We start from the raw sequence: 25,482 nt of genomic DNA on the forward strand, positions 1-25,482 counted from the left end.
GGGTGGGTGGGTGATTATGTTCCACTGAAACTGTTGCAGTAGAACAACGGTTTGCTGAGTGATGTGTGGGCGAGCATTGTCATGGAGAATGTGTACGCCCTTGCTCAATATTCCTCTTCTCCGGTTCTGAATTGCCCGCTTGAGTTTTTTCAGAATCTCTCAGTACCTGTCAGCGTTAATTGTGGCCCGAGTGGGCATAAAGTTGACCAACAATACCCCTTTCAGATCCCAAAAAATGGCTGTCATGACTTTACCAGCAGACTGTGTTTGTCTGAATTTCCACGGCTTTGGCAAAGAAGGATGCTGCCACTGCCATAATTGTTGCTTGGTCTCAAGTCTAAAGTGGTATGCCCAGATTTCATCACCCATGGCAACTGAGTCCAGAAAGTTGTCCAGTTCGGGTGCAAAGCGGTGAAGAAATGCACAGGAAGCATCAACTCATTGCCACATGTGGTCCTCACTCAGCATGCGTGGCACCCATCTTGTGCACACCTTCTGGTAGTTCAATGTTTCAGTTAAAATTCTGTGAGCGGTGCTTCAGGAAACCTCAGGAACCAACGTGCAGAGATCATCCGGGGTGATCCGTCAATCTTCATGCACGCTTTGCTCAACCTTCAACACTGTCTCCTCAGAAACTGTTGGCCTACCGCCCCTTTGTTCATCATGAATTTCGGTCCGACCAGCTGCAAACTGTCTACATCACTTATGAACATTTTTGACATCCATGCATGACTCACCATACACTTACATTAATTGGCGATGGATTTCAATCGGCACAGTGCCCTTTGCATTCAAAAACCAAATAACTGAGTGCAATTTGCACTTGGCAGTAACATCTAATGGGAGCTCCATTCTGAACGGCTGCCAAGCCAAGACTGAGTGCCTCAGCGCGGCGTGCGCATGTTTACACACAGCGCATGAAGCACTCTTCACAACAGTGTGACCAACTGCCACACAAACAGAGTTCTGTACTTACAAAAAAATTAGGAGACCTTACTTTTGGGATTACCTTCGTATAATGAGCAAAGATACAATAAAGGCTATTGTGCTGGTTAATGCCCCCAGTAGCTGAGCAACGTTTGCTAGATACCTTCATTTTATGGACAAGTAGTTATTTGGGATGGTCCTATATATTACAATAATGAATATTTCAGGATAGAATCATAAACAAGGAATGACTATTCTACTGTTAATACAGAAAGACATTATTATTTCCATTTTAGTTCAAAATGTGGTAGCTGTTGAGATAGTGTGAGGACCTACACCTGATGTTACTTTTTCAAGCTATATGCAACTTCATCATCTTGCAAGCAGTCTTACTTCTCACAACATTAGCTTTGTGTTGTCATCTTCCACAGCACTGATTATCGTGTGTCTTCAGAAGGAAAGATGAAAACTTTTTGGCCTGGCATAGTGATTGCACCTTTATTGCTGAAGTAATTTTTTCATTTAGTTGGTACACCCTGCAAAATAACAAAAGATGTGTAAATGCAATCTGCTTTGCAACTTTTTAAAGCAGTCATGCTATGATGATTTGCTCAAATATTATCAACCAACAGTGCGACTTCATCATCAATCGACAGCTCCCCTTCGGCTTGGACTGGTCCAAGAACAGAGTGTTAACTTAGTGAATTGAACAGCATGGGGACAAAATTTTAGTTGTGTGTTGGTCAGGGCTATTGGAGATTAAATATGGGCAAATGAGGGACTGTAGCATTCAAGGACGTGTTTTAAGGACTTTTTTCATCTATGTAAGTGTGAGATGCAGGTACTGGGAGGTGGGGAGGAGGAAGGGGGGAGCCATGTGGCACCGGTTCTGGACCAGAGAAAGAATTCTAATGTGTTTAGCTCAGAAGCATGTTCTGCCATTGAATGGTTAACTCTGCATTTGGCCACAGTTTGCTGGTTGCTGTTTATTTGGATGGACAGATGGTTGGTGGTCATGTCTTGAAAAGCTGTGTAACAGAGCTACTATATAATATGACTGCTTTCTCGCATCTTCGGGGATAAGACCCATGTGGCAAGGATTTGGGCATAAGTGTGGCATAAGGCTGGATAAGCATATTTTGTAGATTTTGTTCATGGAAGGTGTGGGAAGGATTGTGGGTAGAATGTTCCTCATTTCTGGGCACAGTGATAAGTGGTGGAAGCCCTGGCAAAGGATGTGATTAAATTGTTTCAGTCTGGGATAAAATTAGATAATGAATAGGGTGCTCCTTCGTAGCTGGTTTGTTAGAGTGACTAAAGGATGAAGAGAATGGGGTGGAAATGATGCAGAGTTCTGTCTGCAGACTAGATTTGGGAGGTAATGCCCATCTGTGAAGGCCTTTGTAAGAACTTCAACATACTGGGTAAGAAATATCTCATCACTGCAAATGAAAGTCATGGATGGCCACACCGGCATCTCCTTAATTCTTCCTCAGCTTCAATACCTTCTGTCCTATGTGCTTAAAATAGTCCTCTTCAACCCACCACACCACCTACTGTGGCACTGGCCTCTGTTTATTTGGGGGTTCTATAAAAATCTCTGCCTTTACTGAGCCAACCAACCATTAATGGCACCTCAGTTCTGATAGACGTCATTCCTGCTATGCTAAAATATCTCTCCCACACAAACTGGCCAGTGATAGATGGTGCAATTGAGCAACTGAAGCTAAGTAAACATAACCAATCTTTGCAATATAATACATTAGGATACTATATGTTAATATATGTTAACAATGTTAACTGATATTTTCCAACATCTGCAACACACTGTGTACCAACAGATCACATGGAATGAATAAATAAATAAACATCTACAGTAACAAGAAATCCCTGACCCTGTATGCTGAACATTTGACTAAGGCCCCAAACGTGGTATACAAAACATATTACTCATGGCATTCCCTTTATCTTTCAAACATGCCCATGATCCAGCTGCAAAGAAGCTCCCCCCCCCCCCCCCCCTCCCCTCCCCCTCCCGACTAACAACATATCCATATCCTTCTCTACCTACTTGAGGCTACAACTATAAATGGGAAACACTTTACCCCAAATATTTTTCATCTCCCTCAGAGTGGTATTCAACTGTCCACTCAGTCCGCAAAATATCGTCGCCTGTTTTAACAACACTCTCCCAAGCCCTTGCCACAGAAGGCCATATCTCTGGAATTCTTGAGTGCAAGACCTGTTCTATGCACCCATCTCACCACTTCCTATTCCAGTCACACCACAAACACATCCTACACAGTCATATACAAGCCACCTGTGAAAGCAGTAATGCCATACACCAAAAATCCTGGAAATTTTGTAAATCCTTTCATAAGTGTAGGAGCACTGTCTCTTCCAATGATTGGTCATCATCAAAATGTGGCTGAGTGCAGATTTGACCGCCTAGTGGCAAAACATTATAACATGCCTGACTTCACCAAGCAGTTTACATTTCATGCCATCTCGGTCTTCCCCACAACAGCAGTTTCTCTGATTTATATATGTGAAACTATTCCTTAAACGCATCCCTAAATCCTGCATTTCTCCTGGTCTCAATCTCCAATAGCTCTAACTCATACTTGCGCCCCTTCCTTTCATCATGCCCTCTCCTCCTCATCCTTGCTAAACTACAATCTCCACTCTGCAAACTCTCTCTCTCTCTCTCCACAGTAAGCTCATCACTGATGCCACATTCCTACCTCATTCCCTTGCTGCTTTTCATCTTAGCCATGAATAACCCTTCCCTCACTTCACAGTCCCCCCCTCCCCTTTGGCCACCTCTCTCTTTACTTACACAGTACAGTGTAGTCAGTCAGGACAATGCAGACTCTGTGTGTGTGTGTGTGTGTGTGTGTGTGTGTGTGTGTGTGTGTGTGAGTGAGTGAGTGAGTGAGTGAGAGAGAGAGAGAGAGAGAGAGAGAGAGAGAGAGAGAGAGAGAGAGAGGAGAGGGGGGGGGGGACACAGATGTGAACTAGTAATTCACATCTTCCATCTTTAATATGTTATGCAAATACAAGCTACTTTACAGAATATCAGTTGTCAAAGAGAAAGTTTTTCACTTTGTTTTCAAATTTAACTTCCCTGTCTATCAGAAATTTCCTACTACCGAGAAAGTGACCAAAAATTTCGGTGGCAGCACTGTGCATCACTTTTTGCGCAAAAGGCTACCTCAATGAGTGTCATTTTTTTCTGGTATTGTAATTATGTATATCACTGTACCCTTTGAACTGTAGTGGGTTATTTAAACTAACATCACGATGGAATAAATGTACTGTAAAACAGCAGTCAGAATGCTCAATTCCTTAAACAGAAGCCTACAGAATGACTGTGGATAAGTGCCATGTATCATTCTTACAGCACATTTTTGAATAATGAAAAGTCCCTTTTTTAAAGATGAGTTACCCCAGAACATTATTCCATATGACATTATTGAACAAAAATATGCAAAAAATGCTACTAAATTCTTGTCAACAACATCATCTAAAAATTTGCAATGTTTCACAATAGTTATTATTTCTGCACCACATGTTACACTTATCATTGGCATAGTACCTCTATCTGTGCAGAACTGGATGTGTTGTGCCTTTTCTAAATTGAAAGAGAAACCATTTGTAGGTAACCATTCAATAACAGCTTTAATGTAATTGGATATATAAAAAAATCTACTCACCAAGCAGCAGCAGCAGCAGAACACACATATAAGAGGCATTACAGTTTGAAAGCTTCTGGAGCCAGTGTTGTCTCCTTTTGGCAGAAGGGTTGAAGGGGAAGGAACAGGGGTGAAGGAAAAGGTCTGGTGAGGTTTTAGAAAAGGGGTAGAGTTATTCGCCCGTAACCTTGTGTCAGGGGAAACTTAGGATGGGATGAAAAGGAAAGACTGATTGTTGGGGACAGCACCAGGTGAAATTTCAAAACCCGAGTCTTAAAGGTGGAACATAGGGTAATATGTAAGACAGAGATTCCTGCTGAAACATCATGCATGAGTTAATAACAGCAAAAAGCTAAGTGCATTGTATTTGATAGAGGTGGTACGGGGATGACAAAAAATAGACAGGTCAGAAAATGAAAGATGTAGGAAACTAAGATGGAGTGAAGAAAGGAGTGGTTGCTGCGAAGAAATGCTGAGATCAAAGAAATTCACATAAATTAAGGCCAAGTGGTGGTGAGAACTGAGGAAATGTTATAGTACCAGTTCCCATGTGCAAAGGTCTGAGAACCTGGTGTCTGGGGGAAGAATTCAGATTACACGTGTGGTGAAACAGTCACTAAGGTCATGACTGTCATGTTGTAGTGCATGCCCTGCAACAGGATATTGTGTGTTGCCAGTATACACCCTTTGCTTCTGCCCTTTCATCCTAACTGATAACTTTTAGATAGTTATATGAATGCAAAAGGGCAAACAGTGTTTACATAACAGCTGCTATATGACATGTGTCGTTTCACATGTGTCTCTCCCTTTGGTAGTATATGCTTTGCCAGTTACAGTGCTGCTACAGGTAGGAGGGTGTAGAGGGCAAGTCTTGCAGCAGCATTAGTCAGGGGTAGGAGCTATAGTGTAGGCAGATGGCTGCACAAGTGGCATAGAACGTAACAAGGATATTGCGGAATTTGGGAGAATGACAAATGCTATTCTAGGTGTCATAGGCAAAATTTCAGACGGAATGGACCTCATTTCAAGGCACGATTTTAGAAAAGTCATGGCCCTGTCGAAGTAACTGATTAATACATTCAAGACCAGGGTAATACTGAGTGACAAGTGGTGTACTCCTAAGTTGTTTCTCAAAGGATAAGCAGCACCAGGATTGGATGTGATGGGCGAGGAAACCTCCTATTGAACTAGACTGGTGCAGTAATTGTTTACAGTTAAGTCTGAGGTGAGAATGGTGATGTATTCCTGTAAATAGTCTGTGTCTGAGCAAATATGTTTGCCTCAAAATCCGAGGCTGTATGGGAGGGAATGTTTGACATGGAAAGGATGACAACTTTCAAAATGTAAGTACTGTTGTTTGTTATTAGATTTGATGTGGACAAAAGTGTGCAGCTAGCCTTTGCTGATGATGAGATCAACATCAAGGAAAATGGGATGGGATTCAGAATAGGACCATGTGAAATTTAACTGGGAGAATGAATTTAGAGTTTCCAGGAATTTTTATGGGTCAGTCTCACCATGAGTCCATATGGTAAAGATGTCATCAATACATCTAAACCAAACCACAGGGTTAAGGTTTATGGATCCCAAGATAGTCACCTCCAAGTGACCAAAGAAAAAGTTAACATAGAAAGCAGCCATCCTGGTTCCCATGGCCATACCCCAGATCTGTTTGTATGTCTGCCCCCAAAGGTGAAGTAATTGTTGGTAAGTATAAACTTGGTTAAGGTGGGCTCTGACTGACAAAATGTTCAGCAACATACACAGTCTGTCTGCTGCTGCTGAACATTTCTTCAGTCAGTGCCCATCTGATTCTCAACCTATGACATCCTTCCTACTCACCTTAATCAACTTTATACTTACCAAGAACTACGTCACCTTTGAGACGCAGGCATACAAAAAGATCTGGAGTATGGCTGTGAGAATCAGGATGGCTCCTTTCTATGCAAACCTTTTCAGGGGTCGCTTGGAGGAGGCTTTCCTGGGATCCATATGCCTTAAAGCCCCTGTTTTGGTTTAGATACACTGACAATATCTTGGTCACATGGACTCATGATGATGCTGACCTGTTAAAATTCCTGGAATCTCTAAATCCATTTTCCCAATTAAATTTCATGTCGTCTTATTCTGAATCCCATGCAACTTTCCTTGATGCTGATTCCGTCCTTCCAAAGGCCAGCTACACACTTCGATCCACATTAAACCTATTACCAAACAACAGTACTTACATTCTGACAGTTGTCATCCTTTCCACACCAAACATTCCCTCCCGTATAGCCTCGGTATTTGAGGCAAACGTATTTGTTCAGGTGCAGATTCTTTACATAAATACACCACCATCTCACCTCAGCCTTCACTGTACGTAATTACCACACCTGCATAGTTCAAAAACAGATTTCCTACACCATCACATCCAATTCTGGTATTGCTGATCCCACAGCTTAGGAGTATACCACTTGTCACTCAGTATTATCCTCATCTTGGATGTATTAATTAGCTACTTCGACAAGGCTGTAATTTCCTTAAATCCCTAAAATTGTGCCCTGAAATGAGATCCATTCTGTCTGAAATCTTGCCAATAACACCTAGAATAACTTTCCATTGCCCTCCCAATCTCCACAATATCCTTGTTATCTCCTATCCTCCTTGTGCAGCCATCTGCCTACACCCATGGCTACTACCCCTGTAACCAACCCTCAGATTTGCCCTCTGCACCCTCCTACCACCACCTATAACAGCCCTGTAACTGGCAAAATATACGCTATCAAAGGGAGAGCCACTTGTTAAATGACATGTCATATACCAGTAGTTATGTAAATACTGTCTGGCCTTTTACATCGGCATGACTACCACCCAGTTGTCAGTCAGGATGAATGGGTCATTGGTGGAGGGTGTATACCAGCAACACACAATATACTGTTGCAGAGCATGCTCTACAACATGACTGCCATTTCACCACATTTGTCAACTGGATCCTTCCCCCAGACACCAGGTTCTGAGAACACTGCAGGTGGGAACTAGTACTACAACATGTCTTTGGTCCTCCCCACCCACTTGGCCTTAATTTACGTTAATTCCTTCTGTCTCAGCGTTTCTTCATGGTAACTACTCCTTCCTTCCTTCCATTTTACTTTTCTTACATCTTTCATTTTCTGACCTGTCTATTTTTCGTCCCCCTCCCACCCCCACCCCCACCCCTATGTCTATTACATACGATGCACTTAGCTTCTCACTCTTAACAACTCATAAACGATGTTTTAGCAGTAATCTATGTCTTGCATATATTACCCCATCTTCCAAATTAAAGCTCCCAGGTTTTCAAATGCCACCCAGTGCAGTCCCCAACAATCAGTGTTTCCTTTTTATCCCATTTAGTAAGTCTCCCCTGAACCAGAGTTATGGGTGACTTTTCCGAACTCTATCCCTATTCAAAAACTTAACCAGTCCTTATCCTTCACCCCTCTTCCTTCCCCTTCACCCCATCTGCCAGAAGGAGTCACTGACTCCAAGAGCTTGAAAACTGTAATACCTTTCACAAGTGTGTTCTCCTGCCACCACTCAGTGAGTAGATTTTTTATCTATCCAGTTACATTATGTTTTCAAAAACTGATTATTTTTGCTGAGAATTATAGGTTAAGAACATTATCATCATTTTTGCTGTTGCTTTATCCACATTTGGACTGATGACAATATTTGGGTCATCCGCACAAGGAACTAAATCTGCACACACACACACACACACACACACACACACACACACACACACACACACACACACACACACACACACAGCACAGATGCACGCATGCAAAATCTGTCTGAAAGCTGAGCAAAGATTTCAGTCTCGTTTATGTGTCTATCAACTGCTGAATGCCTGAATTACATTGTGAGTATTCCTTCTACTGTTTATAAATATTATAAGTTCATTTATAGTATGTTGTTCACAGAACAGTCCCATTGCCAAACTGTTACAAATTCATTAACTGTTTTAGATCAACAATTCAGTGACAACACAAGCTCATAAAAAAGTTGGCAAACTGAAGTTAAGAGCTGTAAAGGTGAAAGCATAATTTCTGAAGAAACTGTCCAGATCATCCTATGTTTATCAGTACTGTTGACAGGCTTCATAAAGTACAATGATTTATTCTGTGAAAATTTTAGGGAAAGAAGATCAGAGTTCCATGTTCTGTTGATGAGGTCATTGCTGGTGGAACATGAGCTCAGATTGCTAAAGGATGGGAAAGGCAATCAACCATGTTCTTTTTGAAAGTGCCGTCCCAATATTTGCCTTAAGCAACTCTTCAATCTGGGTATTTGGACAGGGATTCGAACTACCATACTCCAAATGCAAGTAAAGTTTCTTACCACTGGGTTCATTCAATTAATCTGTATGACAGCTCTCACCAGATACAGATATGAATGTTTTAGAAAATACCTACTGCAAAAAAGCTTTGGCATATCTCGCAACAATTTCATTCAGTTTCTGAGAAGGGTACCATCAAGTAGAACAAGGTCTTCCTATCTCACTGAAGCACTTTACCATAAAAATGATTATAAACTAACTGTTGATGCATCACTCAGCCCACAACAAGAAATCTAATTTTTAATGCATTTTTACTGTGTGATTGCTTGTCAGATCTATAGGACAGTTATATTCCATTGGACGAACAAATCATTGTAGCTAAAGCATATAATCAATATCTCCCTTGCAACATAAGTAAAGTTATCACAAAAGCCATAATTTTCTGAGAGCACTGTAATACAAATTCCTACAAGGAAATTAGAGAAAACTGTGTGTGCTGCTGTAGTAAAATTTCCATGCAACAAAAATTGACTAACATTCTTAGCAGTTGTTGAAAAACTTGAATTTAAGTGATGCTTTGAGTTGAGTTTTCTGGATATTTCAAGTGAGTGTGCAAAAATCCTGAATTTTCTTGTGGATCTATAACATGGACTACATTAAAAAAGAATATTAAACTATGCAACAAGTAAGCTACTGACAAAATTGTAACCAATTATCAAGGACTGATGTATATTTGCATGAAACTGTATTTTGTGTACTATGGTTTATTGAGCGTGGCAACAAGAACATGTACAAAAGACCTAAGTAAGTAATTCTGAAAGTTGTTTGTACCTTGGAAACCGTTGATTCCAAATTTGCAGTGGTACAATACCAACAAGAAGTTTTGTCACATTACTCACTTAGCCACGAGTCTGGCATCAAAAGCATTGGGTTGGTTGTGTAGTAATAAACTCAATAATAAATCAAATTATGAGGCATATTCCAAAACTAAGGTCCTTTTGGTCATAAAAAATAAGTTTATGAAAAAAGGTTTTTATTAACAGCAATATTTTACTACATATCCCGCATAATCACTGTCACATCTATACACTTTCTGTAATGCTGCACCAGCTTCTTGAATTTGAATTGAATTGAATTTTTGAATTGAATTTTATTTGATCCTGTAAGATTACATCATGTACAGTAAATGTACGTGTAATATAGGACATGTCAAAGTATTAAAATTCTTTATCAATTATTTTTCTACACCTTTAGCTTACATTTTTACATCACTGATAATGAGTAACAATATATACAAATTTAATGGCATAAGTATTCTGCAACACTGTAAAACTCTTTTTCAATGAGATAGTCTTTAAGTTTCTTTGTAAATTCATTGTGAAGTACACTATCTTGCAAGGTTTTGGGCAGACTTCTTAGTAGTCTGATACCAGAGTACTGGGGTCCTTTTTCTAGCATTGCCAGTCGGTGGGGTATGCTCTGTACTTCATTCTTCTTTCTTGTATTGTGGGTGTGTACACTAGCATTTGTAATCCAGTCCTCACTACCTTTTGTGATGTACATTATTGTTTTGTATATATATAATGATGAAAAAGTTAAGATACCTAAATTCTTGAAACAGTTTCTGCATGTTTCAGAGGTCTTTCTTCTTAAAATGGTCTTAATTGCTTTTTTTTGTAATGTGAACACTCGTTTTGTCTCTTGTTTGTTTGAGTTTCCCCACACCGTCACTCCATACTGTAAGTATGGTTCGAAAAGTCCATGATACACTGTACACAGAAGGTTCTTGTCTGAATACTGTGATAGCTGCATCATTAAGAATATGACAGAGCTCAGTTTCTTACAGACATTATTAATATGTTTTTTCCATTTCAGTTCATTATCCACAAGAATACCTAAGAATCTAGCAGATTCTACTTCTTCCAGCCTTGTTCCGTCAACCTCTAAATCCATGTCTACAGCCTTTTCCTTGTTTTTAAACACTGCATACATAGTCTTTTTTAGATTTATAACCAGTTCATTTTCCAACAGCCATTGAGCTGTGACATTTGCAGATATGTATGCTCTTCTCTCAAGCTGTTCCATATTTTGGTCACTATTTAGTATTGTCATGTCATCAGCATACAATATTTTCTTTTCTTCCTCCTCAACACCTATATCATTAACAAATACATTAAATAACAATGGCCCCATTACCGAACTCTGCGGCACTCCATATTTGATGGATTGGGTTTCTGATTGGTATGAGTTTCCTAATGATACATACTGCTTGCGGTTGCACAAGTATGATTTTATCCATTCACCTGGTTGCCCCCGAATGCCATAGTTGCTTAATTTTTGTATCAGCATTTCATGGTCAATGGTGTCAAATGCCTTTGAAAGATCCAGAAACATTGCAGAGACAACCTTTTTCTCATCTAAGGACTGTAAAATGTATTCTGTTAGACTGACAATTGCTGATTCTGTAGATTTACCCTTTCTGAAACCATGTTGTGAGGTCATGAGAATGTTATGTTTGTCCAAATAGTTAACTAATCTGGTATACATAAGCATTTCTAGGATTTTTGAGAAACCTGATATCAGTGAAACTGGTCTGTAGTTGTTGGGATCATCCTTACACCCTTTCTTGTACACTGGCACTACCTTCGTTATCTTCAGTTTTTCTGGAAAAATTGCATCTCTGAAAGAACAGTTTGCTATGTTCAGCAGTGGTGTTATTATCTCCTCACATACCAGCTTTATTACATGATTTGATATTTCATCATCACCAGCTGATTTCTTGGACTTCAGTTTCTGTATAGTTTTCCACAATTCATCTTCCGTGACTGGTCTTAAGAACATAGTACTGCATGATCTTCTTGGTACCTTAATACCCTTCTGTTTTTGACTATTTCTTTCCAATTTTAGGTTTTCTACTACACTGATATAGTTATTATTCAGTATGTTTGCTATTTCCATACCATCTGTGACCACTGTGTTGTCTACTTTAATTGACCTAATACCTTCTTCTTTGTTTGACCCATCTTTTTCCTTTCTTTCAGCATTGATTGCCTTCCAAGCTGCCTTTGCCTTGTTTTTTGAGTTCGCTATAGTGGTGTCAATTGCTCTTGCTTTCGCTTCTCTTATTGTTTTTCTATACTTCTTTTTTAACATTTTATAGTTTTCAGCTTCGCCCATCCGTCTCACATCCTGAAGCTTCCTTCGCTGTTCTAGTATTTCACTCGTAATCCACTGTGTTTGATCTTGATGCCTTTCTTGTCTCTTTACTTTGGGAAATGCTACATTAAAATGGTACTTAATTGTTGAAATAAATGCATCATATTTTTCATTTACACTCTGGGCCTGTAGGATTTCATTCCAGGTTTCCTTACTTAACATTGTTCTAAAGATGTTGATATTTTGTTCACTGATGATCCTAATTTCTTTGGTTGTTTGTTTTGGTTCTGATACTGTGTCATTACTTCTGCAAAAGCTGATTAGTTGTCCATGATGATCAGATATTTCTGTCTGAACTACATGTGACTCATAGTTACACATATTAGTAATTATGTTGTCAATAATTGTCTCACTTTGTGAAGTCACTCTTGTTGGTGCAGTTATTGTCACTTTCATGTTATGCTGTATTAACAATTCTTCAAAATCCTGTCTTATTTTTGTGTCTTTTCCCATGTCAATGTTGAAGTCTCCACATATAATAAGATTTCTCTTCATATTCATTCTCAATAAGCTAGCAACTTTTTTTAGAAAGATGCTAATATTGCCACATGGTGACCTGTACACACAAAACACTCTAAAATCTTCTGCCACTATACCAGTAACTTCAAAGTCTTTTTCTCTAGCTATGGGAAATGTAGCAGCTTCACTGTTTACATTCTTTGAAAGAGTACCTGTTTTAATATATATACAAACGCCACCACCCTTATATTTAGATCTGCAGAAGTAACTAGCTAGTTTGTAGTCCTTTACTGCCACATTATGTATTTTACTTTCAGTTAGTCCATGTTCACTTATGCATAATATGTCTGGTCTTACTTCACTCAGGAGTACTTCTGCTTCTAATTTTTTGTTACCAAAGTATTGAATATTTTGATGAAGTACTTTTATGTAATTTTTATTTTGTTGGTTTACATGTTGTGAGCTGTATTCTGGGGCAAATTCTTTAGTATCGTCTTTTTTTGTATGGTGCTTATAATTTTCTTTTCCAGCTGGAGTGTATGATTTTTCATCCCCTTCAGGCCATATTAGTTTCCCTTGCATCTAATGATTTTGCAGACATCTGCAAACATTCTGCTGAACGTTACAGACCCCAGTCTATTTAAATGCAAGCCATCCTTCGCTAGTGAGTTTTTACATAGGAATTTGTTTGGGTCTATAAAAATTGCCCCAAGACGATCACATTGTTCTTTAAGAGCACAGTTTATTTTGGCGATATATTTTTCACTCACCGACCTTCTGTTTATGATTCCGCTAAGTATCAGACGAGATCCTGCATACATATTTCTTGCAGTACGAATCATGTTTCTTGTTTCGCTTGCCATTTCTTCCTCACTGCTGCTCCTTAACGAATTCGTCCCAACATGTATAAACACCCCATTATAGTTATGTCTGGTTTCAGAATCTGGTTCTGTAGTATCTTGTCTTGCATTTACCATATTTTTAAAATGTTTACCGAGTTGATGCGTTCTAATGCCAGGTCGTACGTCGATCTTGCAATTGGGGACAGCGATATTCTTCAGCAGCGAATCGCCAATTATTAAAAAGTCATTTTCCTTTTGTTGCGTATCTGTCGCCTTGTTTTTCCTTTTGCTGTATGTCACCACCTTCCATTTATATTTATCTTCCGGTTTTTGGCTTACTGAGTTTACCGAGACATCAACGGGAACACTTGAAATGTTGTTTTTAAAGTACGATCGGTCATTCGTATTTTCGCGATCTTCTTGCTTTTCCGTTTGATGGCTTTTACACACACAGGACTTCTTTTCTTGTATTAATGTATCGTTTTCTTTCTTGATGGTTGAAAGTTCGGTTTTTAATGCCTCTTTAACCCCTCTGCATAGAAGTCTGCCATCTGGGAATTGAACCAGTTAATAATGCTAGTCTTGAATTCATCATCATTTTGAAATCATCACCCACCCTGCCTATTTTTCAAATGCAGTAAGAGGAAATAGTCACTTGGTACAATGCTGGGAGTGTATGATGGGTGATCCAAAAGTTCCCAGCAAAAAGCTCGAATCTTCTCCTTGGTTTTGGCAGTGGTGTGAGTGTTGCACTGTAGTGGAGGAGAATTATGCAAGATGAAAGTTTCCCGCAATGTTGATTTTGAATCGTATGTCTCAGTTTGCTAAGAGTTTCACAGAATAGGTCAGCAGTAACTGTTGACCCACGGTCCATGAAGTCAATCAAAAGGATTCCCTTTTCATTCCAAAAAATGGTAGCCATCTTTCTTCAATTCAAGATCAGAGATTTCTTAAACTTTTTTGGTTTGGGTGGACCTGAATGACATCACTGCATTGACTGTTGTTATGATTCTGCATTGGCATGCAATATGCACGTCTTTTCACCCATAACAATCGGGCAAAACACATCATCTCTACCTTGTATATAGCACTCCAATAATTGTTGTGCCCTACACATTCTTTGCTTGTTTTGCTGATCAGTGAACTTTTTTGGAACCCACCTCACACACATATTGTGATATCCAAGCTCTTCGGTGACAGTCCTGTAAATTGAGGTTCAGGCAACAGTTTGGAATTCATTAACCAGATCACTAATCACCAACCACTGTGAAATTTTTGATGCACTTGTTCAATAATGTTGTTGGTCACAATACTGGATCTGCCACTCTGCTGTTCATCATGAACACTTGTGCAGCCATTTTGAAATTCTCATCACCATTTTCTAACTTGTTTGTCAATCATTATTTCAGGTCCATATACTAGGCATAATTCACGATGTATTTCATCAGCTGAAGATCCTTTTGCAAGCAAAAATCTAATCACATCAGGCACATCACAACTCTGGTGGGATGCACAATTGTCCCAGTCGTTGCCATCTGTTATCACCAACTGGCAAATTACTGCTGAATCAAGCCAACACTGCAGAAGTTTCCTAAAGTGACGGTAAACAGTACTGCATGCATGGCACTTCATTTAGGCTTACCATCAGTTAAATACTAGTCACCATACTTTAGTTTAGGACTATGCCTCATAAAAACAGAGGGTTCTCATACACATGGTGCCATACTAGGTAATCTTCAGCCTCTAGTGCCTAGTTTGGGACATTGTGTCAAACATTTCACCATCACATAAATAGAACACAACTGTATTATTTTAGTCCAGGTGACTGACCTTTAAGGATGAATAGGTTCTTGTAACATAGAGCCCATCCTCAAGAAACTGCGTGCCTTCCAGAAAAGCCTGCCAAGGAACAGGATTGAGCTCGACACGACTGTCGCGCAGGTATCGTGTCAGGTTGAGTGTGATGCCGTAGGGTAAGGTGCCGGCTCTGGCAAGTGAAAAAGCGTCAGAGATCAGCTGTGCACGTGTTGCGGCTGGTAGCATCAGGGGATTTGTTGCCAGCTGCTGCACCAGCAGCTTCCAGTTGTCCAAATCATAGTTCACCTTGTAGTACCCTGCAGCAATTGTTTCTTAATAGTAACTCAACATATTTCTTTCAAGGAAAGGAAATGAAAACTTACATTTATGGCATTTGATAACTTATACAAAACTTTTGACAATGCTGACTAGAATACTCTCTTTAAAATTTTGAAAGTGGCACAGGTAAAATACAGTGAGTGAAAGGCTACTTACAACTTGTAAAGAAACCATAAAGCAATTACAAGAGTCGAGGGGTATGAAAGGGAAGTAGTGGTTGAGAAGGGAGCAAGACAGGGTTATAGCTTATCCCTGATGTTCTTTAGTCTGTACACAGAAAACGCAATAAACGAAACCAAAGAAAAATTTGGAATAGGAATTGAAGTTCAGCAAGAAGAAATAAAACTTTGAGGTTTGCCAATGACACTGTAATTCTGTTAGACACAGCAAAATAATTGGAAGAACATACGAATGAAATGGAAAATGTCTTCAAAGGAGGATATATGATGAAGAAATGAAACTATACCAAAGATGTCCACAAAAGATAGTACAGTCCTCTGCATTTCGTGAGAAACTTGTCTTGCTGTATACTGGACTCCATAACATGCTCTACACATGAGGTGTGACCGTTATTTAAGTAATAACAGATGTGATGTGGCTTAAACTGTTTTAACCCTATAAGTATTCATGTACATTTTGCACTTCCTTAGAAAAGAATTTGTAACATTTCCTATACAATTCATGCTTTTTTAATTATTTATTTATTTTTAAAAATATAGAATAGCATTTTCTGAAGGTATCTGTATGGGGTGTAGCCATGTATGGAAGTGAAACATGGACATAAGCAGTTTAGACAAGAAGAGAATACAAGCTTTTGAAATGTGGTGCTACAGAAGGATACTGAAGATTAGATGAGTGGATTGCATAACTAATGAGGAAGTACTGAATAGAACTGGGTGACAAGAAATTTGTGTCACAACTTGACTAAAAGAAGATTCAGTTAATAGGACACATTCTAAGATGCCAAGGGATTCCCGGTTCAGAAGGATGTAGGTGTGGTAGCTAATCAGAAATGAAGAAGCTTGTATAGGATAAAGTAGCATGTGGAGCTGCAGCAAACCAGTCTTTGGACTGAACGCCACAACATTTCTTTCAAAAGCGGAGATGCAGAGGATTTCTGCTTCTATTACACATTTCTATTTTATGTAGAAATCAGCTGAAACTGCAAAATTCAGCTCCATTTTATTTAATTGATGACTGGTTACCGATATCAGACCCATTCTCAAATCGCCCGAACAGAAAGAAATGGTGTATTCCGTGACAGCATGCAAACTGTCTTAATATTGTACATGCTTCTGCTAAAGTAAAGTATACAGTGACCACTGGCAAGACCAATGTTAAGTCATACACACATTCTTTTTTTATTTAAAACATGGAAGCAGAAACTGGTATTAATACTATTTTAGCTGAAAGAGAAGGCAGTAACAAATCTGTCGTGTGCTACATTCTTGAATACCGTTTGAGTATTTGGGATCACCTCAGATGAAATTAAAGGACAACACTGAAACAACTGAGCAGTATTATGGTACAATCAGTTCCAGACAGTACGAGTGTGTCGTGGAAATGTTCCTTAAGATTAGATGGGTATCCTTGGAAGGAAGAAGACAATAATCTTGTGAAATGCTACTAAGAAAGTTTAAGCAACCATACTGTGTAACAGACTATAGATCAGTTCTACTGTCTCCGGCATTCCTCTTTTGTACTGACTGTAAGGAAAAAATGGAGATAAGGACTTGTATAGAGGCATACATCTCATCATTCTTCCCTTGCTCCATTTGTGGACACAACAGGAAAGTGAATGGTTTGTGCTGGTATGCATCAAGGTGACAAAACTCATGGGATGCCTCCAAATATCACGTCGGACCTCTTTTTGTCCAGTGTTGTGCAGCAACTTTATGTGACGTGATGTGACGTGACATGGGCTCAACAAGTCATTAGATTCCAATGCAGAAACAATAAGCCATGCTGCCTCTGTAGGCATAATTGCAGAAGTTTAGCCAGTCCAGGACTTTGTGAGGAACTGACCTCTCGATTACATCCTATAAATGTTCGATGGGATGAATGTCAGACGATTTGGATGGCCAAATCATTTGCTTGAGCTGTCCAGAATGTTCTTCAAACTAATCGTGAACAACTGTGGAACTTTTATGAATGACAATGTGTCATGTCACTGGGACACAGCTATTCATGATTGGTTTGAAGAAAATTCTGAATAACCTGAGCGAATGATCTGGCCACCCAGGCTGCCTGACATGAACACCATTGAACATTTATGGGGCATGACTGAGAGGTCAGTTTGTGCAAAAAATGCTGCACCAGCAACACTTTCTCAATTATGGATAGCTATATGGGTAGCATGGCTCATTGTAGAGGCAACACGGCTCAATATTTCTAGCTGACTGATTCTCATCCACAATGGAGGGTACTTCTGTGAATGAATGAATGGCTCCACACACCTGCTTGCTGGAAGTTTACCAGTAGCCACTGAGAAGCTCCCACACTCCTGGAAGGGAGGATCCTCTCAACAGTGACAGAACGCTGACCCTCACTCATGACGAGCCACACACGAGGGAGAGTTGATGCAGCACCTGTGGTTGCCTCCTCCTGCGTCAGGTAGCTCACAGGTACAAACCATGCCTGTGACGAGCTGTTTGCCAATGGACGTCCATCTATAGTGAACCGTGCCTGTCAAAGGATATTGGATTGACATATTATATGTTCAATACACCTATAGTAAAGAAGGGAAAGCAGAAAGGTGGAAGGAGTATATAGAGGGTCTATACAAGGGCAATGTACTTGAGGACAATATTATGGAAATGGAAGAGGATGTAGATGAAGATGAAATAGAGATATGATACTGCATAAAGAATTTCACAGAGCACTGAAAGACCTAAGTTGAAACAAGGCCCCGGGAGTAGACAACATCCCATTAGAACTGCTGACAGCCTTGGGAGAGCCAGCCCTGATAAAACTCTACCATCTGGTGAGCAAGATGTATGAGACAGGCAAAATACCGTCAGGCTTCAGAGGAATATAATAATTTCAATCCTAAAGAAAGTTGGTGTTGATAGGTGTGAAAATTGCCAAACTACCAGTTTAATAAGTCACAGCTGCAAAATACTAACATGAATTCATTACAGATGAATGGAAAAACTGGTAAAAGCCAACCTCGGGGAGGAACAGTTCAGATTCTGTACAAATGTTGTAACACGTGAGGCAATACTGACCCTATGACTTTTCTTAGAAGATAGATTAAGGAAAGGAAACCTATGTTTCTAGCATTTGTCGACTTAGAGAAAGCTTTTGACAGTGTTGACTGGAATACTCTCTTTCAAATTCTGAAGGTGACAGGGGTAAAATACAGGGATCAAAAGGTTATATACAATTTATACAGAAACCAGATGGCAGTTATAAGAGTCGAGGGGCATGAAACGGAAACAGTGTTGGGGAAGGGAGAGAGACAGAGTTGTAGCCAATCCCCTAAGTTATTCAAGTTGTGTATTGAGCAGGCAGTAAAGGAAACAAAAGAAAAATTTGGAGTAGGTATTAAAATCTATGGAGAAGAAATAAAAACTTTGAGGTTCACCGATGACATTGTAATTCTGTCAGAGACAGCAAAGGACCTGGAAGAGCAGCTGAACGGAATGGGCAATGTCTAGAAAGGAGGATATAAGATGAACATTAACAAAAACAAAATGAGGATAATGGAATGTAGTCAAATTAAATCAGGAGATGCTAAGGGAATTAGATTAGGAAATGAGACACTTGAAGTAGTAAATGAGTTTTGCTATTTGGGGAACAAAATAACTGATGATGGTCGAAGAAGAGAGGATATAAAATGTAGACTGGCAACGGCAAGGAAAGCGTTTCTGAAGAAGAGAAATTTGCTAACATCGAGTATAGATTTAAGTACCAGGAAGTAGTTTCTGAAAGTATTTGTATGGAGCGTAGTCATGTATGGAAGTGAAACATGGACAATAAATAGTTTGGACAAGAAGAGAATAGAAGCTTTCAAAATGTGGCGCTACAGAAGAATGCTGAAGATTAGATAGGTAGATCACATAACTAATGAGGAGGTATTGAATAGAACTGGAGAGAAGAGAAATTTGTGGCACAGCTTGATGAGAAAAAGGAATCAGTTGGTAGGAAATGTTCTAAGGAATCAAGGTATCATCAATTTAGTACTGGAGGGCAGCATGGAGGGTAAAAATCGTATAGGGAGACCAAGAGATGAATACACTAAGCATGTTCAGAAGGATGTAGCTTGAGATATTCGCTATTTTTGACTTCATTAAAACAACAAATACGAGTAGTTAATACTTTCAGCCAGAAGGCAAATACTTGTTTGTAAATAATGATTAATGTATAATAAGGCGTCGCATGGCGACGGTGGAATTTTCTAGATAATGTAATTCGTCGTCTTTGGGCGGCAATAAAAACAGAAAAATACGGATAGATATACGATCCTTCACTATTTTGTTCGAGGGAGAACAAATGAAGCCTTGAGCGCTAAGAAGACTTTTACTGTTTTTCTCGAGTAAGACGGACGCAGATTTGTGGCAGTCTGATCTAATTTTTACTAAATGTATATAAACGTGTTATGTCTAAGTTTTGAGTGAAGTGTAGGAAGAAGAACTGTTGTAACTTACCGTGACGAAGCACGAGCGACTCAAGAGGACAATGGCTATATAAAAGAGCGCTCAATGGACATGATATGGACATAAAAATCTACCGTCATTGTAGTATTAAGCTTAAGGTACGATATATGTTTTAGTTATAATAAATATTTGTTCTGGGAATACTGAATCATTTAGCAGTGCTCATTTCTATTATCTCCTCAGTATTATTTTCATTTTAATTATGCATTTTGCTAATATTACAGACTCCAAGATCAGCAGTCCAATGTGCGTGTTACATTGATAAAAAGAAAACTGTTTTATCGTCTTCTTGCATCAGCTTTAATATTGAATTTCTCTTTTGTGTGATGTTACAGTTGTTTTTGCGCCCTTAAGAACTTTCTGGTCCCTTAGGAAATTGTTTTGTCATAACAATAACTTCACAACCGGGTATGATCGTATCTACGATCATGAAGTAATTAGAAAGACGATAACGCAATTTCTTAATCAATAGCACGCTAGTTGAGACTGCCTCAAGCCACGCGAAACCGCAAGTAAAAACTATTCACATCTCATAATGCAATATTTTATGACAATGGTCAATCCATGATTCTTACGCCAATTGCGATTGATAAAACAGTAAGCTAAATCTCAATTTCCAACTTTCCATTGAATAGCAACATCACTTCTATTTTGTAACATCACACTTGGCGCCCGAACAGGGACTTGACCAAAAATTAGTTCAAATTCTTGGAAAATTTTCTATGTGCTTGTGTTAATAAATGTTCTGTCGTTTCATGTACGCATCGTATCTCTGTGAGAATAACGGTCAATAATGCAGTTTAATTACCGAGAGAAAAGAAAAGAAAAGAGACGTGAATTTGCTGAGACAACATAGCGGTATTCAAGCCATCAAAAAGTAAGTCAGAATTTTGCATACGTAGTGTAGTGCTTCAGTAGCAACGTTGCTTTTCCAAGTCGATCCACATCCTTTCTATCTCCTTCCCGCTATAGAAAATCTGCTTTATTTTATCTTTCAAAGTAAAATTCTTCGTAGTCTGATAATAGAAATTATTTCTCCCCATTGTTAGTATACCTGTATTGCATTTTCAACATGGTGGATGGTGTGCGCAATTTGCAGTGAAGAGCATCTTCATTCATTTGTCTGAAACAGTTAGGTTCCATCTTGTCTTCTTGCCAGATAGAATTTCATTTGTTGCTCACGCGAGAGTGGTGCTCTTAGCGGACTCACCACGTCACTGACAAACGACGAAAGCCTTACGTAGCACGTGATTTACTAACGAAAATGGCAGATAGTAAACAGAGACAGGTGACAACAGGAGACGGGAGTGAAGACGTTAATAGTATTCCATACCCTTTACGATCGCGAACGGTAGGTTCCCGTGTGGAAACTGAACTAACCATGTCTGTAACAGGGGAAAGTGACCCTAAAGTCCAAATTCTTCCCGCTGCAGCTACAAATGACCTCGGTGCGTTAATGGAAATGCTGAAACAACAGTTTGACGCAGTAAATGAGACTATAAAAACACAAAATGAGACTGTTAACGCCCGATTAGATGCTGTAAGCGAATCAGTAAAAACACAAAATGAGACTACAAAAACACAAAATGAGACTGTTAACGCCCGATTAGATGCTGTAAGCGAATCATTAAAAACACAGCTAGGCACAATCAAAACAGATCTGCATAAAGAAATTACGGCTGAATTAAATACCCATTTGGGTGAGGTGCAAACTAAGATCAGTGATCAAATTCAGAAAATGCAGAAACAGGTGAAAAGTGAAATAGCTGAAGTATCTGGAACATTAAACACAAAAATTCAGGCAGCTACCAAAGAAATAAACTCAGTTAGAAATGCAGTATCTGACATTGAAGGTGTAGTGGAGGACCTGTCGAGGCAGATAGACTCAATCAATATTGAAGAACAGGTTAAGAGCACCGTGAAAGCACACGCGGAGGCATTGTCGGAACACTACAGTGAATGGATAAAGGGTAAAGATATTTTTATCGAAAAGAAGGTCAGGGAGGAGCTTAGGGAGACTGTCAAGGATGTAACTTACGAAATCTTAGCTGCTCCTGGTAAGTCGGGAGACACAGTAGTTTCTGAATTGGGACAGATTCGGAGGACACTCACACGGGATCTTCCCGAGTGGAAGCAGCAAGTAGTGGACGAAGTCAGAATGCTGAGAAACTGGGTAGAAAATCCGCACACGCATACGCAAACTATAGGGAACAACTATTTAGACGGTGACGAATGTCAGTCAACTCCTTATTGTTCACCGCCTGATTACATGCAAAACAACAGTCCTGTTGAGTCCCGAGTAGGGAAACTAAATGATCCGCCCACAATTGTGAGTTTAATGCAAGAGGAAAGTGTGATTAAGCATCGCACTTTTCCTGTTTTTCATCTGCAGAAGCGAGAAATACACCCCATCGTGTTCCTAAAGAATTTTTCCGGCATATTTCCCAGGAGCTGGACAGACAGACAGCGTATTCAGTTCGTCACTGGCTTTATTTCTGGTGATGCAGCATTATGGGGAACGGAAATGGTAGACACGTGTAGGAATTATGAAGAGTTTGAGAAAATGTTCTTGGCAAAATTTTGGAGTAATGGGGTACAGCAAAGATTAAGGAAGGAGGTGTATGGTGCGGAAATTTTCAATGAGAAGCATGGAAGTCTCCGGCGATACTTTGAGAAGTATCTAGCAAAAATTAAATTCTGGGATTCTCCGATTTCTTCCAAGGACGTAATTATGATTCTCAAAAGCAAACTCCCTGTGTCTATTAGAGAGAAATTAGTAAATGTGTCCGAAGAAGACACGGATGTATTCCTTTCTGTGCTGGATTCCTTAGATTTAATTAGCGAGGATGTGCGCTCCAAGGTTGGCAGCGGCAAATTCTTCCCTGGCAGCCAGCAGAATGCATCGCACGCGGACAACAATGCGCCCAAGGAGAGAGCGAGCTACTGCGACCGCTGTTACCAACCTGCCAGCGGTTATCAAAACGCAAACGGCAATAACTTTAAACGGAAGCAGAAAACCAATTACAGTAATCAGCAGAGATACCACCCAATTTACAACCACCAGGTACAACATCAGTACGGAAACCCACCCTTTAATTCTGCGCCTGAGCAGTATGGAAATTCTCCACAAACTAGTGGTAATTTTTCAAATGGGCCAGTGTACAATCAAAGTTATAGGTCGAAAAATAGCAAGTGGCATGGGCAAGGCGGAGGCAACCCAGAACATCAGAACAACTTTTCACAGAATAGAGGACCGCGGAACAATTTTCAAACGGTACCAAATGCGAACTTTCCTTCACAAGGAAATGGTTCTGCCGGCAACCAAAAGATCGGGCGACAGCCGCCGTCTCAAGTATTTTATTCACAAGTGAATGCACCCAGTGGATTTTACCCCTCTACACCGGCATTTGTACCACATAACCAGCACCAATACGAAACGGAACAAACACTTAAGGCCATGAATGACAAACAGGTTAAACATCCTGCAGAAAATTAGAGGCAGCGCCTTTCAGCCTCCAAGAGGTCGCTGCGGATTTTGAGTGGGGGTACTAACGAATACTCTGATTCTGAGTATGTTAATGCGATACGGTACGACCATGAGACCGACTTACGAGATGACCTTGCACCTGACCTAGAAGCTCAAGACATTAATGACATTTATGATGAACAGGTCCAGGCTTCGATTAAGATTTCTATTGCCAACATTCCTGTCACAGCCATTGTTGATACAGGAGCAAACATCAATGTGATGTCATCATGTCTCTTCAGACAGGTGTCTTCTGTTTCAAAAGTTTTATCATTGCCGATTCAGGGCTGCTCCATATCGGGAGCGATTGGTCCATTGAAACAGAGAGTTAGTTTACAGAGACAGCCTCAACTGCAGATAGCATCTGTTTTTGTTTCTTACCTCTTGCGTACTGGAAATTTCCTTGTGTGAACTGTTAATGATAAGTATTGTGTTGAACAGCGCACTGACTACATGCTAACGGCTACTACATGTCATCTTTAAGTATTAAATGCTATGTATGGAAAAATTGTTTATAGTGATGGACATGAACTGATATTTCTTCAACAAGCTGAAGCAGGAAATTGAGGTTGCACCAAGAATTTCAATTTAATTTTAAGTTAGTATTAAAAAAAAAAAAAGTGCTTGCGAGGTGATTGCCCGGAGCTAAATAAAATATGTAAAGGTGAGAAATGGAGGAGGATGCGTAAATAAGCACTTCTCTCAAGGTACAAGAATATTTATAGATTTATTTTTAGTAATGTAAGTACTTGAAGTTCTGTTGTAAAAGCCCAAATTACCTGCTTAAAAAAAAAAGGTACATGTTCAAACACTCCAGACAGTGGACAGGAGTAGAAGAAATAGCTTAAAGTTCAGTTAAAGGGTGCTGTTAAATGGAAAAACAAGTGGTAACCCGCATGTGTTCACGCAAGGAGGCAATAAGCTGTAGTAAACTAAGTTAGGTGAAATACAGTACAAATAGAGGCAAACCATGAAGCATCAATAATGTAGCGTAAGTACTCCACGAGGCCACTAATTGCTATGAAAGTGAACTATTTCCCTATGATCTGAGCCCAATGTAAAGAGTATATGAGGAATGTTAGCTGACGAATTGATTTCAGTAGAATCGAGGTACTAAATAACCACACAGCAAGCCCCCTGTATCATAAATAAGTCCAAGTAAAGATCTTCAGAAGATCTGTAGTGTAATCTAGCGACCATTCAATACCCTAATTGAAGGCTAATCTAAAGAACAAGCAATGCAGTGATATTTAAACTTAATACTGACTATAACCAGAGTAAGACGTAGAAGTAGCAAAGCATGCTGTAATGAAAGAGGTTGAAATTTATATATGTGCCTATGTTTATTACGATAATTTTATTTACGTGCAGATTTTATTGCAAAAATGTCTCCTAAGACACTCCTCTTATGAAATTCATTTTCCTTCTGCCCGTTCCTTTTGATCCTGGTTCATTAACCCAGACCAAGGGTCGACTTGTAAAAGGCACGTGTGCTTCGGGGCAAAGCAGTGCTTATGAGAAATGAGACACGTAGCGTGATGAACTTCGCTAGCTTTGGTAATGTTTGTTATGGACCGGTTGCGTAAACCCAGTGAACTATCGGTAATTCCATTCATGCGAAAAATAGTAGACACGCGTTACCCTATTTTTTTTTTAACAGAGAACGATTGCTGAGTACATGAAGCGAAGAGGGAGACCTATTGTTATCCAGTCTGCCCTC

The 25,482-nt window shown here is 39.6% G+C and overlaps 1 protein-coding gene across 3 annotated transcripts in view; it reads right to left on the bottom strand.

Annotated features, from left to right (window-relative positions):
- Window positions 1–25,482, bottom strand: part of LOC124718951 (aminopeptidase Ey-like) — a 273,185-nt gene that overhangs the window by 67,555 nt on the left and 180,148 nt on the right. For all 3 annotated transcript variants that reach the window (XM_047244618.1, XM_047244617.1, XM_047244619.1), the window contains exons 14-15: window positions 18,035–18,263; window positions 15,273–15,556 (exon numbers count right to left, since the gene is read on the bottom strand). In XM_047244618.1, coding sequence (XP_047100574.1) covers window positions 15,273–15,556; window positions 18,035–18,263 — 513 coding nt within the window. The remainder of the gene's footprint in view (window positions 1–15,272; window positions 15,557–18,034; window positions 18,264–25,482) is intronic.

This window comes from Schistocerca piceifrons, chromosome 10 (assembly GCF_021461385.2).
Source record: "Schistocerca piceifrons isolate TAMUIC-IGC-003096 chromosome 10, iqSchPice1.1, whole genome shotgun sequence".
Lineage (NCBI taxonomy): Eukaryota > Metazoa > Arthropoda > Insecta > Orthoptera > Acrididae > Schistocerca > Schistocerca piceifrons.